Source organism: Microplitis demolitor, chromosome 8, assembly GCF_026212275.2.
Source record: "Microplitis demolitor isolate Queensland-Clemson2020A chromosome 8, iyMicDemo2.1a, whole genome shotgun sequence".
NCBI classification, from domain to species: Eukaryota; Metazoa; Arthropoda; class Insecta; order Hymenoptera; family Braconidae; genus Microplitis; species Microplitis demolitor.
Genome location: NC_068552.1, coordinates 18500937 through 18514276, shown reverse-complemented (window position 1 = coordinate 18514276; position 13340 = coordinate 18500937). Strand labels below are relative to the sequence as shown.

General features: G+C 33.2%; 4 protein-coding genes across 5 annotated transcripts; 2 read left to right on the top strand and 2 right to left on the bottom strand.

Annotated features, from left to right (window-relative positions):
- The first annotated feature begins 9 nt into the window (after positions 1-9).
- On the top strand, positions 10-4687 carry LOC103572345 (E3 ubiquitin-protein ligase RNF123-like). The gene is made up of 3 exons (XM_008550901.2): positions 10-293; positions 372-524; positions 952-4687. Exons 2-3 carry the CDS (start codon positions 430-432, stop codon positions 4607-4609), a joined length of 3753 nt encoding a protein of 1250 aa, XP_008549123.1. The 5' UTR covers positions 10-293; positions 372-429; the 3' UTR covers positions 4610-4687.
- A 351-nt stretch (positions 4688-5038) lies between these two features.
- Positions 5039-7630, bottom strand: LOC103572346 (sodium-coupled neutral amino acid transporter 7). Its single transcript, XM_008550902.2, has 5 exons — positions 7358-7630; positions 6807-7229; positions 6376-6736; positions 5800-6046; positions 5039-5723 (listed from the first exon to the last, which is right to left on the bottom strand). Exons 2-5 carry the CDS (start codon positions 6901-6903, stop codon positions 5058-5060), a joined length of 1371 nt encoding a protein of 456 aa, XP_008549124.1. The 5' UTR covers positions 6904-7229; positions 7358-7630; the 3' UTR covers positions 5039-5057.
- Positions 7631-7714: 84 nt separating this feature from the next.
- Positions 7715-11404, bottom strand: LOC103572344 (GTPase-GDP dissociation stimulator vimar). Of its 2 annotated transcripts, XM_008550899.3 has the most exons (9): positions 11246-11404; positions 10851-10997; positions 10057-10290; positions 9818-9984; positions 9512-9740; positions 9183-9329; positions 8307-9107; positions 8033-8187; positions 7715-7972 (listed from the first exon to the last, which is right to left on the bottom strand). In XM_008550899.3, the coding sequence occupies exons 1-8, from the start codon at positions 11250-11252 to the stop codon at positions 8063-8065; spliced, it is 1857 nt and encodes a 618-aa protein (XP_008549121.1). In that variant the 5' UTR covers positions 11253-11404; the 3' UTR covers positions 7715-7972; positions 8033-8062. The 2 variants fall into 2 exon arrangements, with proteins under 2 accessions (XP_008549121.1, XP_008549120.1); XM_008550898.3 differs by having other exon boundaries at positions 7715-8187.
- A 65-nt stretch (positions 11405-11469) lies between these two features.
- On the top strand, positions 11470-12379 carry LOC103572343 (transmembrane protein 242). Its single transcript, XM_008550897.3, has 2 exons — positions 11470-11686; positions 11909-12379. The coding sequence occupies exons 1-2, from the start codon at positions 11572-11574 to the stop codon at positions 12298-12300; spliced, it is 507 nt and encodes a 168-aa protein (XP_008549119.1). The 5' UTR covers positions 11470-11571; the 3' UTR covers positions 12301-12379.
- The last annotated feature ends 961 nt before the right edge of the window (positions 12380-13340 follow it).

Genomic DNA, 13340 nt, shown 5'->3' with positions numbered 1-13340 from the left:
CAGAAAAGCAAAAAAATTGATATTTATCTGGTGCAGAGCTGAGTCATACGTCAGTTATGACAGCCGAAATTCAAGTTTTATTTATAAATTATAAATACTAACAGTAATTGCAATAATGCTCATAATTATTGTTATTAAGTAATATTGTTACTATTAATTGATACCATAAAAGCATAATGCATAAATTTAGAATCAGAGGTGTGGTTATAAAATCAATAGCAAGTGTTCTCATTTATTTTAACCTGAAAAATTTTATATCAATACAAAGACATTATGTGATTTAATTGCACTAGGTATGATTTTATATATAAATTATATATTTGTTGATGTTTACTTTTTTAAATTATTTAATAAAATATTTATTTTTTTAGATGCCATGAATTTAGAAGTGAAACAAATTGACGTATTTATCAGCAGAATGTCGTAGAAATGGAGGTAAAAGATATTTTGAATAATATATTTGGTCAAGATAGTATTAACGAATTAAATATACCAACGAGCACTAAATCAGATGACAATTCCAGGTAATCATCATTTTTAATTTTTATTTTTTTATCTCACTGACACCAAAATCAGCAGACGTCTAACAGTTTTTTTGTAAACAAATTTCGAGTTTTAACAAAAATTTTTATTCAAAAATATCTACAATAATTTTAAAAAACTCTTAGTTCATTTTTAAAAATTATTTATATGAATATTTAAATTTTATTTCAAAATTTAAAAATTGGCGGGCTACTCTCTGATTTAAAAATACGATTCAAAATCAAAATATTTGAATTAACGTTCTGATTGCCAGTTACTGCATATGTTTAATTAATAAATTAATTTTTGTAATTAATTCTATAATTTATAAAAAAGATTTTATTAGAAGACAATTTCTTTTAAAGAAACTGGCAACTGGACAATTGACTAAACATTCAATAATTTCTAACCTGCTGAAAATTTTAACAGAATACAGCAGAGTATCAGCTTTGCTAAGGATCACATACAAAAATTTCTGTCGGAAATCAACAAAAGCGAGGTAGCAGATGACACTAGACCTGGCAGGATAGGTCCGAAGCTCGTACGTTTTGACGTATCAACGCACCACGGTTTAATAATAGTGTCTCCAGACCGACTGAGCGTAAATTCTCAGAGTAACTTCAGCACACTGAGAGCAAATACTGGTTTCTACGAAGGAAAATGGATGTACGAGCTGCAACTGGGTTCAAAAGGAGTGATGCAGGTTGGCTGGGGCACGGCCCAGTGCAAATTCAGCCAGGAGAGCGGAGTAGGTGACACCGTGAACTCTTACTCTTATGACGGCAATCGTGTGAGAAAGTGGAACGTCTCGACTCATAAATACGGCGAGCCCTGGCTGTCTGGTGATATTATTGGCTGTGCATTGGATATGGATCAAGGTACAATAGACTTTTATCGTAATGGAAGACATTTGGGACGTGGATTTGATAACATTGCAACGGGTACGGGTATTGCATATTTTCCTACTGTTAGTTTAGCATTCACTGAAAATTTAACGGCCAATTTCGGGTCAACGCCTCTGCGGTATCCAGTTGATGGCTATCAGTCTCTACAGCTAACGCCGCATGATCAAGTTGTTAAAGCGAGCATGCTTGTGAAATGGCTGGAAAATTTATTGCTGATGATTCAAGAAAACACTGACGACAACAGTTGTTCTGGATCTGGTGATAAGACAATGAGCAAACGAACGTACCTGATGTGCATCGCTAGGTTGCTTATGCATGATCTAGGTCCACTGCTTACAATACCATACATTACTGAGGCTGTCTTCCTGCCATTCTTTTATCAACAGTTAACTGTTAATAATAATAATTCAGCAATTAAAAAAAATATAAATAATTCAAAAGTCAATATACTGTTAGATTTATTGTGGACATTTCTTGAGGAACATGAGATGAAAATGTGCCTCGAAAATAGCGTTATCTATTTGCTGTCAATATTTCGTCACGTGTCGATGATACTGGAGTATCCAGACCAATGTAAAAGTTTGGTGCTGCTTACGAGTATGTGTCGGCACTCGACAACACGTCAATATTTATTACAAAATATACTTTTCGACAGAGTACGCTTTGCCAATTTCGTTCATGTCAAGCCGCTAGATGAGGGTGGTCTAGCTGAAGTTATTCCCAAAACTTGGTGGGAAACTAATCCCGTTGACACGTCAATTGAAGTTAATCGCGACAGTTACATGCAGTCTTGCGATAAAATAAAAACAGCTATCGCTGAAATAGAAGCTCTCCAAGTTGAGTTGCTGATAACATTTTTAGACAACACCGACGGCACACCAAAGACACCCTCATCCAGAACAATATTTTTAAAAAAATTTCGGAGATTCGTTCAGGACAATTTAATATCAAGTCGCACGCCATTGCAGATAACCGTCTGCTGTTTTCATCGTCTGCTGGTGGCGTTTCGTATTCTCTGGGACGAGGAAGTCGGCACCAGTCCGATTTACTTGCCATGTAGATTGTTTTACGACGGATCAATAAGTTACACGGGAATTGATAGGCTCGGTGGAGTATTATCCTACCTCAATAAAACATACAAGAATGAATTAATTCATCATCTAGGTCCGGACCACGAAGTTATCGTAGCGATGGAGCAAACGACGCAGGAGTCGACTACCACGGGGACATTTATGGGTACTCCTGGACAGATTAACGACTTGCCAGTAGTAATACCTACGTCGACGAGGATGATTAATGTTAATCCAGGTACCCCATTAACGCCACTGATCCTTGGGTATCCTACCGGCGCGTTCGCTCGGGAGAATAGAACCACTCCCATGAAACTCGGGACTGCAGACTCGGTAGTGTCTCTCCTCGAGTTATTGGAGGGCGTAATTCTATTCTACCACGCAGCTGCCAAGAAACAAGTCGCCAAGGTCGCCAATTTAAGAGACAGTATGACGGAATACATTACGGCGATGTCGGAATTAAAAGTGAGGGCAGATGTCATGAAGAAACTCAAGGACCCGAACTCCCAGTCAATTTATAAGGAATTAGTCCGTACTATTGGCGTTTTTAGCACGAAATTATCCGAGCAAGCGAGACACATGGCTTGGGTACGGGCTGCTGTTTATTCTGAAGAGAAACAGGCCCAGTTAGCTTGGCTGCTAAAAGTAGTTTTGTTGACGCTGCGCAAAGCCAGTGAGGAAGGCAACATGTTTAGATTTGTGCCAGACTTTTATCTGGAAGCGCTTGCCGATTTGAGTGTCGGAATAAAAAATCATCTGCACCCGACAGTGCCTATTGAAAAAATACCAGGCTACCAAGACGTCCTGCAAGAAATCGCCCAGTTCCTTTGTGATCATTTCCTAGACCAGCGGATTGTCCACGCGATCGCCAAGGATACGTTGATTCTAACTCTCGCTGGGTTCACATCCAACCCATTGACTCTTCAAGCTCTGGAGCAAATTCCCAAAGAATCGAGAGTAAAATTTGTCAGCAATATTTTACGACCCTATGAAAACCGTGCTTGGGCGCAGTCTAACTGGGTGCTGGTGAGATTCTGGCAGGGAAATGGATTTGCATTTCGATACGAAAAGAGTCCGCATTTATCGAAAAAAGTTGGTCCTAAAATGCTGCAACAGGAGTCGATATCACAGCCAATAAAACCTTGTCCTTCATCAATTTATCAGATGCACGTTAAAGATATACTTTTACAAAATTCTAAAACAACGACGCAGTTTCTCAACTCACTGCTAAATCAAATGAACTGGGCATTCTCAGAGTTCATTGGAATGGTCCAGGAAATTCACAACGTATCCTCCAGGCCTGAGCGCGTGTTCATCGAATCAAGACAATTAAAAATATGCGCAACGTGCTTCGATTTGACGATATCACTTCTCAGAGTCGTCGAGATGATCGCGACAGTGGCACCAAGTATTTTTAATAATCCCCAGCAGTCATCCGGTGACAACTTACTCGCACGTCTCTGCCAATTGCTATGTCAAATTCTCAACAGAATAAGTTCTCAAACCAGCTGTTTCCAGCACGTCGTGCTCCTGAACATCCCAGACTTGGATACCGTTGATCATTTTCCAATTCTCGTAGCCGTTGTTGGTATTCTCTTGGCGCTGCTTCAAGAGGACATGGCCAATGCGCAATCGAGCAAAACCGCTGATCAGGTTCCGAGAATAACCCGGACTCTCTTAACAGAACCAAGCTTTCAAATGAACTCTCTGTACTTTGTTGTCGGCGAAGGCGCGAAAAAAAATAGCAAATTTAAAAATGTCAAAGTATTTACGTTGGAAAATTACAAAAACGACGTCAGTGAACGCGAAATTAAACGTCTGAGAGACATGATCAAGTACTTGGACAAAAAGCGTACTCTACTTCCTGACAACCGCATCATCAGCGACGACGACGACACTTGTATAATATGCTACGCTTATCCAATCGGAGCGATTTTCAAACCATGCAATCACAAATCATGCCGTGTGTGCATTGATCGGCATCTGTTGAATAGCCGTGAATGCTTTTTCTGTAAAACAGTTATTATGCAAGTGTATGATATCGATGATGTCCTGTTGCACGATCTAACCGCCTCTAGTCTTAATCCCTCTAGTTCCTCAAGTATATCGTGATATTTAATAATGTAAAAAAATGGTTTTAAAGATAATGAGATTATTGATTTATTAATATATATAAAATTTATTTATGCTAATATCTTAGTTTCATTTATTTTTATTCACAATCCGTCACAATATCTCTCGTTCCTCAGTCTCGGATTTGAATTTCAAATTTACTTAAAAGGAGGGTTGCACTTTTTTCTCTTTTGCTCTCGAGCAGAACGGAAATGTCTTTGTTACGCTCGTACAGTAAATGGAAACTGTCAAAACTTTTCTCGCAACCGAATAAAAAATTTTAAAAATTACTTATTTTTAATAAATTTAAATAAAAAAAATTAAAAATAAAAAATTGTAGGTGCGATAATAGTGTACATTAATAATAGATATTTTTGAAAAGACGAATTAATTTTTTTCTGTGTACGCTCTCATGGCACCTGTAACGCAATAAAATTATCAACAGTCTTCATTTTAAAACACACAGAGTACTGCCGAGATCTACTCTAAATCCCGTGACAAATTTTTTGTCAACCGGAACTCGGTATAGATCTTCAAACGCTTGTACTAACACTAAACCGCAAACAAATCCACCTAGAGCAGTCATTATTACGGCGACAACGACAAGAAAACGGCTTTTGTTTAAATATATTGCAGGATCTTTGACCAAGACGCTCTGCAGCAAACAAATACCGGGAAAAATAAATATAAACGTCGCTGAAAGAGTTCCCATTAGATTTATGACCGGTGATATGTCCGAGATGACAACTGCTGCGAACAATGTCAAAATAAACCACACTAGAGTCACGATAGCTCTCACTGTGACGTTATCCTCGAGGTCCGCGCGAAATAAACCCAGCAGCGAATTGCGCCCGCAGAAAAGCACTATCGGGTATGTGGTGAAATTTTTAACAGCAATTGCAATTATCGCTATCGCGAGACTGGGACTTTTGTCGTCGTATCCTTGCAAAATGTCACTGGGAACGTGGCCCGCGCCGAAGGTCTTGTAGCCGAAAATGCCGACTATCGTGTAGGATAAAAAACACAAACCCATGCTCAGTACCGCGCACCAAGTAAATTTATAGAGATTGCGGTCTTTCATGCACGCGTACGTTGGTATTGAAGTCATATGAGTCTGTAAATAAAAGTAATTATAAGTAATTGAGTGAATGCATGAAAATTTATATATTTTTTATAAGTAAACTTTGTACCTGATAAGCGAAACAAATAATTGGCACTAATTGGAATGCTTGGGAAACATTTCGCGGCCATGCTTGGGTCGGTCTTGGGTAATCTAGTGTATTGACACTCTGGTGAATAATTACCCATATCACATAGACGATAGTAATGCATCCAACGGAACTGACGTAGCTGAGAATGTCCAGTCGCTTAAAAAAACTTATCGGCAGAATAAAAAGTGTACAGGTAACACATGTGATAAATGTCCGTGATAAAAACCTACAGAACCAAGAGTTTTTTTTTTAAATAATTACTTTAACGATTAAAAATTCCCGGATAGCCAGATTTGCTCAACAAAAATTTCTTTCAATCTGCTGTTAAGTTAACATCAACTTTGATCGGAGGTCGGTGTAAATCTATCGCCGCAATCTGAAGGTGTCTAAAAAAATTTTCACCAAGTCGCTTGTAAAAAATAGAATAGCAAAAGTAACTTTTTTAAAATTGACATCATCTAAATTGGACTTGGACTTTATAAAATCAGGTTGCGGCAATAGATTTACGTCAACTTGCCGTAAAAATGGCTAACAGGGCATGCAAATTATTAGTACCAGTGGTGACAAAAATCCATTCCATAGTAAGTGGCTAAAACGCGTTCAAATTGATCACCAATAACAATTATAAATGTAAGACAGCATCCGAAGCTATAAATAGTGACACAGATTCCCGATAATATCAAGGTTTTAGGCCCACACAGTCCAGCAACAGTGTCCGGCAATGAGGATGTCTTCGTCATATCACTGCAATTTGCAAGGGTCACCAGAGCAATTGTGATAAATACTAGGAATGATAACTGTACTATTATTGCCGATATCACTCCACCGGAACGATCAAATGCCAGGGGAAAATTTAACAACCCAGCTCCTAATGTCGCGTTCAGAAGCAGAAAAATTGTTCCTATCACCGTAGTGCCTGCAATTTAATTAAATATTTATTGGTCCATTAGTTAGCTAATTAGAAAATGAATATATATTTTTATCACCTTGTGGATTTAAATGTGACCGAGTCGAGCTATTTTCAAACGGCACTTCAACACTGTCGTCTATCAATCCATATCCATTTCGCCGTAAAAATCTCATTTTAAATAATGATAATACTTTAGCTCGAAGCAGCCGATTATAAGCTCACATGCACACAAGTTGTCAATTAGTAATTGCTCTTAAACATAACTTCTTTGAAATGAATAATGTAATTATCAACTTTGTTGTTTTTGATATGTTTTAATACCCAGTTCAAAGGTCTCGGAAACAAGAAAATGTAGAAAACAGAGTATTGGTCTTAATAATTAGCACACCGGATTAAGCAACACTGCATACAGTCACAGAAAATAATACTTTTGATAATTAATATTTGTTTATTTATTTAGTGTTATCATCAATGTCATTCGGTGAATTATCTGGACCCACTGAAATAAATAATAATTTTCTTTTATTATATTTATCTTGTGCAATTCATTTTTAAAATTTATTTTTAAGTTTAAAATATTTTATAAATTTTATTTACTGTCACTGCAGTTTTAATTTAATTACTTACTTAATTTAATTAAACCAGTACACAAGTTCTCATTACTTGACATAATTAAGAAAATTTTTCGCGCGAAATTCGTAAACGACTGTGTCATTCAAATATCTGTTTTTTTTTTGGGGCTGTGCGAATCTTGTTCGAATCAAATCGAGTCGAATATCGAATAGTTCAAATCTGTCGAATTATTCGAACCTTTCGAACCTTTCAAACTATTCGGACCTTCCGAACTATTCGAACATCTCGAACATTCGAGACGAATCTCGCGTCGAATAATTCGAAGTTTTGAGTATTCGCACACCCCTAGTTTTTTTGTAATTATTATATATTATATATTATATATTATATATTATATATGTACTTAGCAGATAATTATATAGATATTTTTATTAAAAAAACAGGTTTTAGTTTTTTATATTTATATTACATATATATATTATATAACACTCCACAATCAGATGGCGCTATGCCGACTTTCAAATTCAAACATTTTAATTGCAATATTTTGAGTTTTTTTGATCGACGATTATCGTGGTACTTTCAATAGACATAAAAATTGATAAATATCATCATTTTGATTTGTTGCTTGTGTATAGAGAAAATATAACAAAAAATATATATATATTCCTGTAATAAAAATATGGATTTCAGTTATTATTTACTGCCTTAAATTTATTGATAGAATACTTTATTCAAAAAAATCAGTCTGTAGTTGATTTAGACACTCAGGAGATGAGTCAGTGACTCCAATTTTTCTGTCAATGAGTTTGGCCAAGCTGGATTTTTTTCTTTGTCTATTCCCTCGAGAAAATTTGAATTTTTCAGATGCTCCTTCAACTTATCTGCAATTTTATTTTTAATTAATTTTTACAGACCCAAGTATTTAAGTTTTAAATAAATTAAGCGCCAATAATTAGGGCTTCTATTATAAATATTTATATAAATAAATAAATATAATTACCTGACTTAACAAGTTTAGTCGCAAAAGTAAGAGCATTTTCTACAATGGGTATTTCAATGCGAGGAAGGCTGTCTTTAAAAAAACTTTTGAGCGCTTGACCAACGTCCGCTTCGATAAGTTTTTCTTCGGAATTTCTCAAATACATGACAGTCATGATAGTCAAGCTTAAAAGTGCTTCGTTCTGCATAAGCGAGTGCGTTGAGGTAATCATTTTAACCAAATACTTAATTCCACCCTGTTTAATAACCAAAGACACGACATTTTTATCACGGCTGTTTATAATTAACCAGGCGACGAGTCTGTTAGCTTCACCATGAACCCCCGGATGATCTTCGGTGCCGCACCACTCAATAACTTTTTCCATAAGATCCTCTTTGGTACCAAGCAAGGTCGCTGCGTCTTTCTGCCCGTCGATTACTATCCTCAGAGTACCGAGAACCTTGAAGACTACATGGAAAGTCGGGATCTTCAGCATTGGATAGACGACGTCAATTACGCCATGGGCAAGCATTATCGGTTTATTACTCTTCGGTATCACCAGATTACGCACCGCGCTAAGTAACGCATGTTGAAAACGTACGTCTCCTTCGGTGCTATCATTTTTTGACAAAAGCTTGAATAATTTTTTATGAACACCCTGGACTACCATCAACTGACAGTGAGATTCAGTTCGAGCAAAGTTTCCCATTGCGAGGACACCCGCTACTTGGAGATCTTCATCTGAATCAACGTCCAACCACTCGACGAGGGTTCGGTACACAATTCCTTCGCCATTTGCATACAGCAAATTCATACTTTCGTCTGTTAAAAATTAAATTACACTTTTAATCTCTTATTAATATTTAATTTATTATTTTAATTATTAAATATTATTACCTCCTGTTACAATTAGGACAATTAAATCACAGGCCATTCTTAAAGAAGATCTTGTATCTTCATCCTCACAATCAGACGCATATGTATCTAGTAATTTTAATAATATTTCGCAAACTCCTGATTTTGCCATTATAGTCTTAGCGCTTTCTATAAATAATAATTTTAATTTTTTAATATAATACTGAATTTATATTAAATACTAATGGAGATGTATATTGACGTCTTTAGCAGAGAACTTCTTGACACCACTTTTTTCTCTTTTACAAAAAATCAAGAGTCAGTTTTCTACGAAAGACTCAATATTATAATTATATTTAAAATAATTATACCGTGTTCAGCTTGGCCATGTAATAATTCGACACAATTAACAACTTCTTCGTCAGTATTTTCAGCTAAAATTTTAACCACTACATTAGCAAGTCTTTCATCTAAAATAAGGAACCCATTATCGCTTATTCCTCCCAATACTAATAAAATATGCATCGCAGATGTCACATTCTCCACTGCATCAATTTCTAATATACTGCAAGCAATCGGAATTAATCCTTTATCCAAAGCCTAAATAAAAATAAAGTTTTAATTATAATTTCAAAACATTAAACTAAACATCAAAAATATAATAATCAGTAAATTACTTCTTGCTGTATGGTTTTGTCGTCAAGAAGAAAATTCAGAAGAAAACCAGCCGTAACATGTCTCAGAAACTGAGCACCTTCAGCATTACCGAAACTCACAGATATCTCTAATACTTTAAAAATATTTTTCAGCCCACCGTTTTCTTGGACCAGTTTTACACCCAGTTCTAAATAAAAAAATAACATTGAACTACTTAGAAGTATTTAATGAATTTTAAAAGCGAATGACAGCTCAATACCATTCTCATAGCAAATATTTCCAAGTGCGCGAGACGATTGTGTGAGAATATCAATATCATCTCTATTCAATAAATCCATCAGCTCTTTAACTACATTATTAACAGTACATTTTGTGCGTCCACTCTCCGTTTGTGCGATCTCAGCAATTATCTTAGCAGCTTTAGCAACCACTGTATTTGATTCATGAGTAAAAAGCGTTAAAAATACATCATCAACTGCAATATTTCCATCTCCTTTACAAAACATAAATAAATAAATTAAAATATTCACAAGTACTAGTAATGAGTGTTAATGTAACTTTCAATAAACAATTTTTTAATAAATAAATAAAATGTGAGTAGAAAAAAAATGAGAAAACACGTATTTAAATAATTTAAAAATTAGCCCGCGAATTTTTTTAAATTTTATTATTTTAATTTATTTAAAATTAATAAATTGTCTGTCTGCTACATTCACACTCATATACTAGTGATAAATGAATACGAATGTAGCAGATAAGACAATTGAAAAATTTTAAATTCAAAATAAGCGCTTATTAATTTTTCAATTTTTTAATTTTTATTCTCAGGTAAAAGACAGTACCTGATCAGGGAACTGGTACTTGATCACTTCATGTATTTATCCATTCATATTTAGCAAATATAGACATACAAATACATGAGTAATCGGGTACTAGTTCTCTGATCAAGTACTGGGTCTTTTATATTTGATTTAATTATTCAAAAATTTAAAAAATTGCTAATTGCCATCCACATTTACACTCATTGGCAATAAATAATTTTATATTAAATACCATCTTCAGTAATTTTATTATTAATTTCCACTAACGATTCTAATATTTTAATGATATCATTTTCATTGTTTGTTTTATCATCTTGCAATTTTACAACTCGGTTCAATTCTTCCACCAATTTATCAACGTCATACTTGTTTGCTTCTTCTGTAAGCAAAAAAAAATCAATATATTATTCTTAACAATATTCAAATAATAATATAAATAATTATTATTTAACTATCATAAAAGTATATGACATTAGATAATTTAATTATTCATTTTAAAAATTCTGCGTATTAATTTTTAAAAATAGCGTTCTATTGAAATCGATGTCAAAAGTATTGAAATTTTAAATTATCGCTTTCACTGCCACATTTTTTAAAAATATATTAGAGTTAGAGTAATTAACAAACCTTCCATAATGAAATAGAACAATGACAATGCATTCAAATAAAATATTCGAGTGTTATAATTATTCTATGTTCCAGTAATCTGCTCTACTATAAATGGTTGCAATTCCAGTCAGCTGTTTACGGAAGTTTTCATATCAAGCCGCACATATTAATTTTAAAAAGAGATGAATAATAAGTATATAAATGTATACAGTATATATATATATATTTATATAAAAGATAAAAGAACATCCGACAGTTACTGTCCTCTTGAGAAAAATATTTGAATTAAAATTTAAATTTAAAACAAAAAAAAACTATTTGTTTATTTTGTCGTCGGTATTAAAATGGCCACCAGCAATGATGTTATTTCGTCAGATAAAAATTTTAGTGGTAAACATGAATTTGATAAATTGTCATCACCAACTGATTCAAATTTGAAAAATAATGATAAATTTTACGGTAACTTTATGTCATTAATATTTATTTTAATTAATTGTAAATATTAATAATTATGTCATTTTTATTCTAACCTCTACTTTTTATATTAAACATTCATTTATTTATTTATTTATTTATAAAAATATGAATATTTATATTTTATAAATAAATAATTTCATTTATTTAAATATTCATATTTATTTCTGCTGATTTGGAGCATTAATTTTTATTGTCATTTTTTAGGAGTAATATTTCTGAGTGCAGTGACCGGGATATCAGCTTTGGTAGGATTCGGAACGACAGTGGCTGCTTTAAAGAAAAAAGATCCAAAGTTTTTCCAGGAAGGAATCGTTGGAGTTAAAGGAGCAACTGAACCCGCAGTTTCCTTGGCAGTGAGAGCACTGGGTCTAGGAACACTCTATGCAGTGACGGGCTGCGGGTTGCTGTTCTACGGAATCTGGAAGATGTCCGGTGCCACCAATGCTCTGGAATTTCGTGAGAAAATGGGATCTATTTTACCCCGGATTCCGAAAAATAATCCTCCGAAAAGTAGAACTGAATTCGAAGGACTCAATGATTTACTCAAGTACGTGTCTGAAGAATGGGGCAAAGAAAGTACAAGTGACAATAAATAATAATTTAATACTTTGCTTTATATTATTTATTTTATAAATTATTGTTGTACTGAACTCTAATAAATCTTGTTGTTTTTTATTTTAGATTTTTTATTATTAACTAAACACGCGAACGTGTTTGTCGCTGCTTGAATAGAGAATCTTTTTTATATTTAAGTTTTTTTTTTTTATTTAAAAATACATTAGTAGAGAATAAAAAATCGAATATGAATATGTAAATATTAAATAAGACAATTTCGTGCACGAAAATAGTAATGATCTAATCTTTAATAATTTTATATAAATATTTCGTGTTTACATAAATATACAAATTATTTTTTTATCTATTAGTAAATTATGGACGTTTTTTTTCATGCTCATCTTTAAAATTTTTTTTAAATAATTAAAAAAAAAATTCTGAACGATAGTCATGTATATAAATTTTTAAAAGCCAAAATTTTGGATTCAAAATACTAAACTTGGTGAATTATTTTTTAATTACTCAAAATTTTTCCTTAACTTTTGTTACTTCAAAAAATTTTCAAATGGTAAACAGTAAAAAAATTTGAAAAATTGATGTATATTTTTAATTATAATTATAGTTTACTATTAAAACATGTAATTTTTTTTTTTTTAGTCAAGAATTTCATGCTCTGTAATTTATGATTGATAGGACAAAAAAATGCCGAGAGAATAAAAACAATTTAAATAATAAAATATCCTAATGAATAAATATGAATATATAAATTTTGAATGTTAAATATTGCACATGATAGTTAAAATATATATTTTCGTCAATAGTAATTCGTGAGGTAATATGAAACTTCGTACTTACACATGAAAATAATTATACTATTACATAAACATCACAAAGAGAGAGAGGGAGAGATCTCATGTCTTACGAGATCCAATAGCTTTCTAATTATATTAAATCACCGTTTTTTTTTTTCCAATTATATCAAATAATTTATATAATTACCGGTTAGTTATCAGTACCGCAATAAGCTAGTATACAATAAATCATATTTATATCCCACGAAATTTGTAAACCGATAAAAAAA

Coding starts and splice junctions, on each gene's coding strand:
- LOC103572345 (XM_008550901.2), top strand. CDS start 430: ATGGAGGTAAAAGATATTTTGAATAATATATTTGGTCAAGATAGTATT. Junction 525..951: donor AAATCAGATGACAATTCCAG/GTAATCATCATT, acceptor AAATTTTAACAG/AATACAGCAGAGTATCAGCT.
- LOC103572346 (XM_008550902.2), bottom strand. CDS start 6,903: ATGAGATTTTTACGGCGAAATGGATATGGATTGATAGACGACAGTGTT. Junction 6,047..6,375: donor ATGGATTTTTGTCACCACTG/GTACTAATAATT, acceptor TTGGTTCTGTAG/GTTTTTATCACGGACATTTA. Junction 5,724..5,799: donor TTATTTGTTTCGCTTATCAG/GTACAAAGTTTA, acceptor TTTTATTTACAG/ACTCATATGACTTCAATACC.
- LOC103572344 (XM_008550898.3), bottom strand. Junction 9,330..9,511: donor ACATGGCCAAGCTGAACACG/GTATAATTATTT, acceptor TATTATTTATAG/AAAGCGCTAAGACTATAATG. Junction 8,188..8,306: donor GACTAAACTTGTTAAGTCAG/GTAATTATATTT, acceptor ATAAAATTGCAG/ATAAGTTGAAGGAGCATCTG.
- LOC103572343 (XM_008550897.3), top strand. CDS start 11,572: ATGGCCACCAGCAATGATGTTATTTCGTCAGATAAAAATTTTAGTGGT. Junction 11,687..11,908: donor AAATAATGATAAATTTTACG/GTAACTTTATGT, acceptor GTCATTTTTTAG/GAGTAATATTTCTGAGTGCA.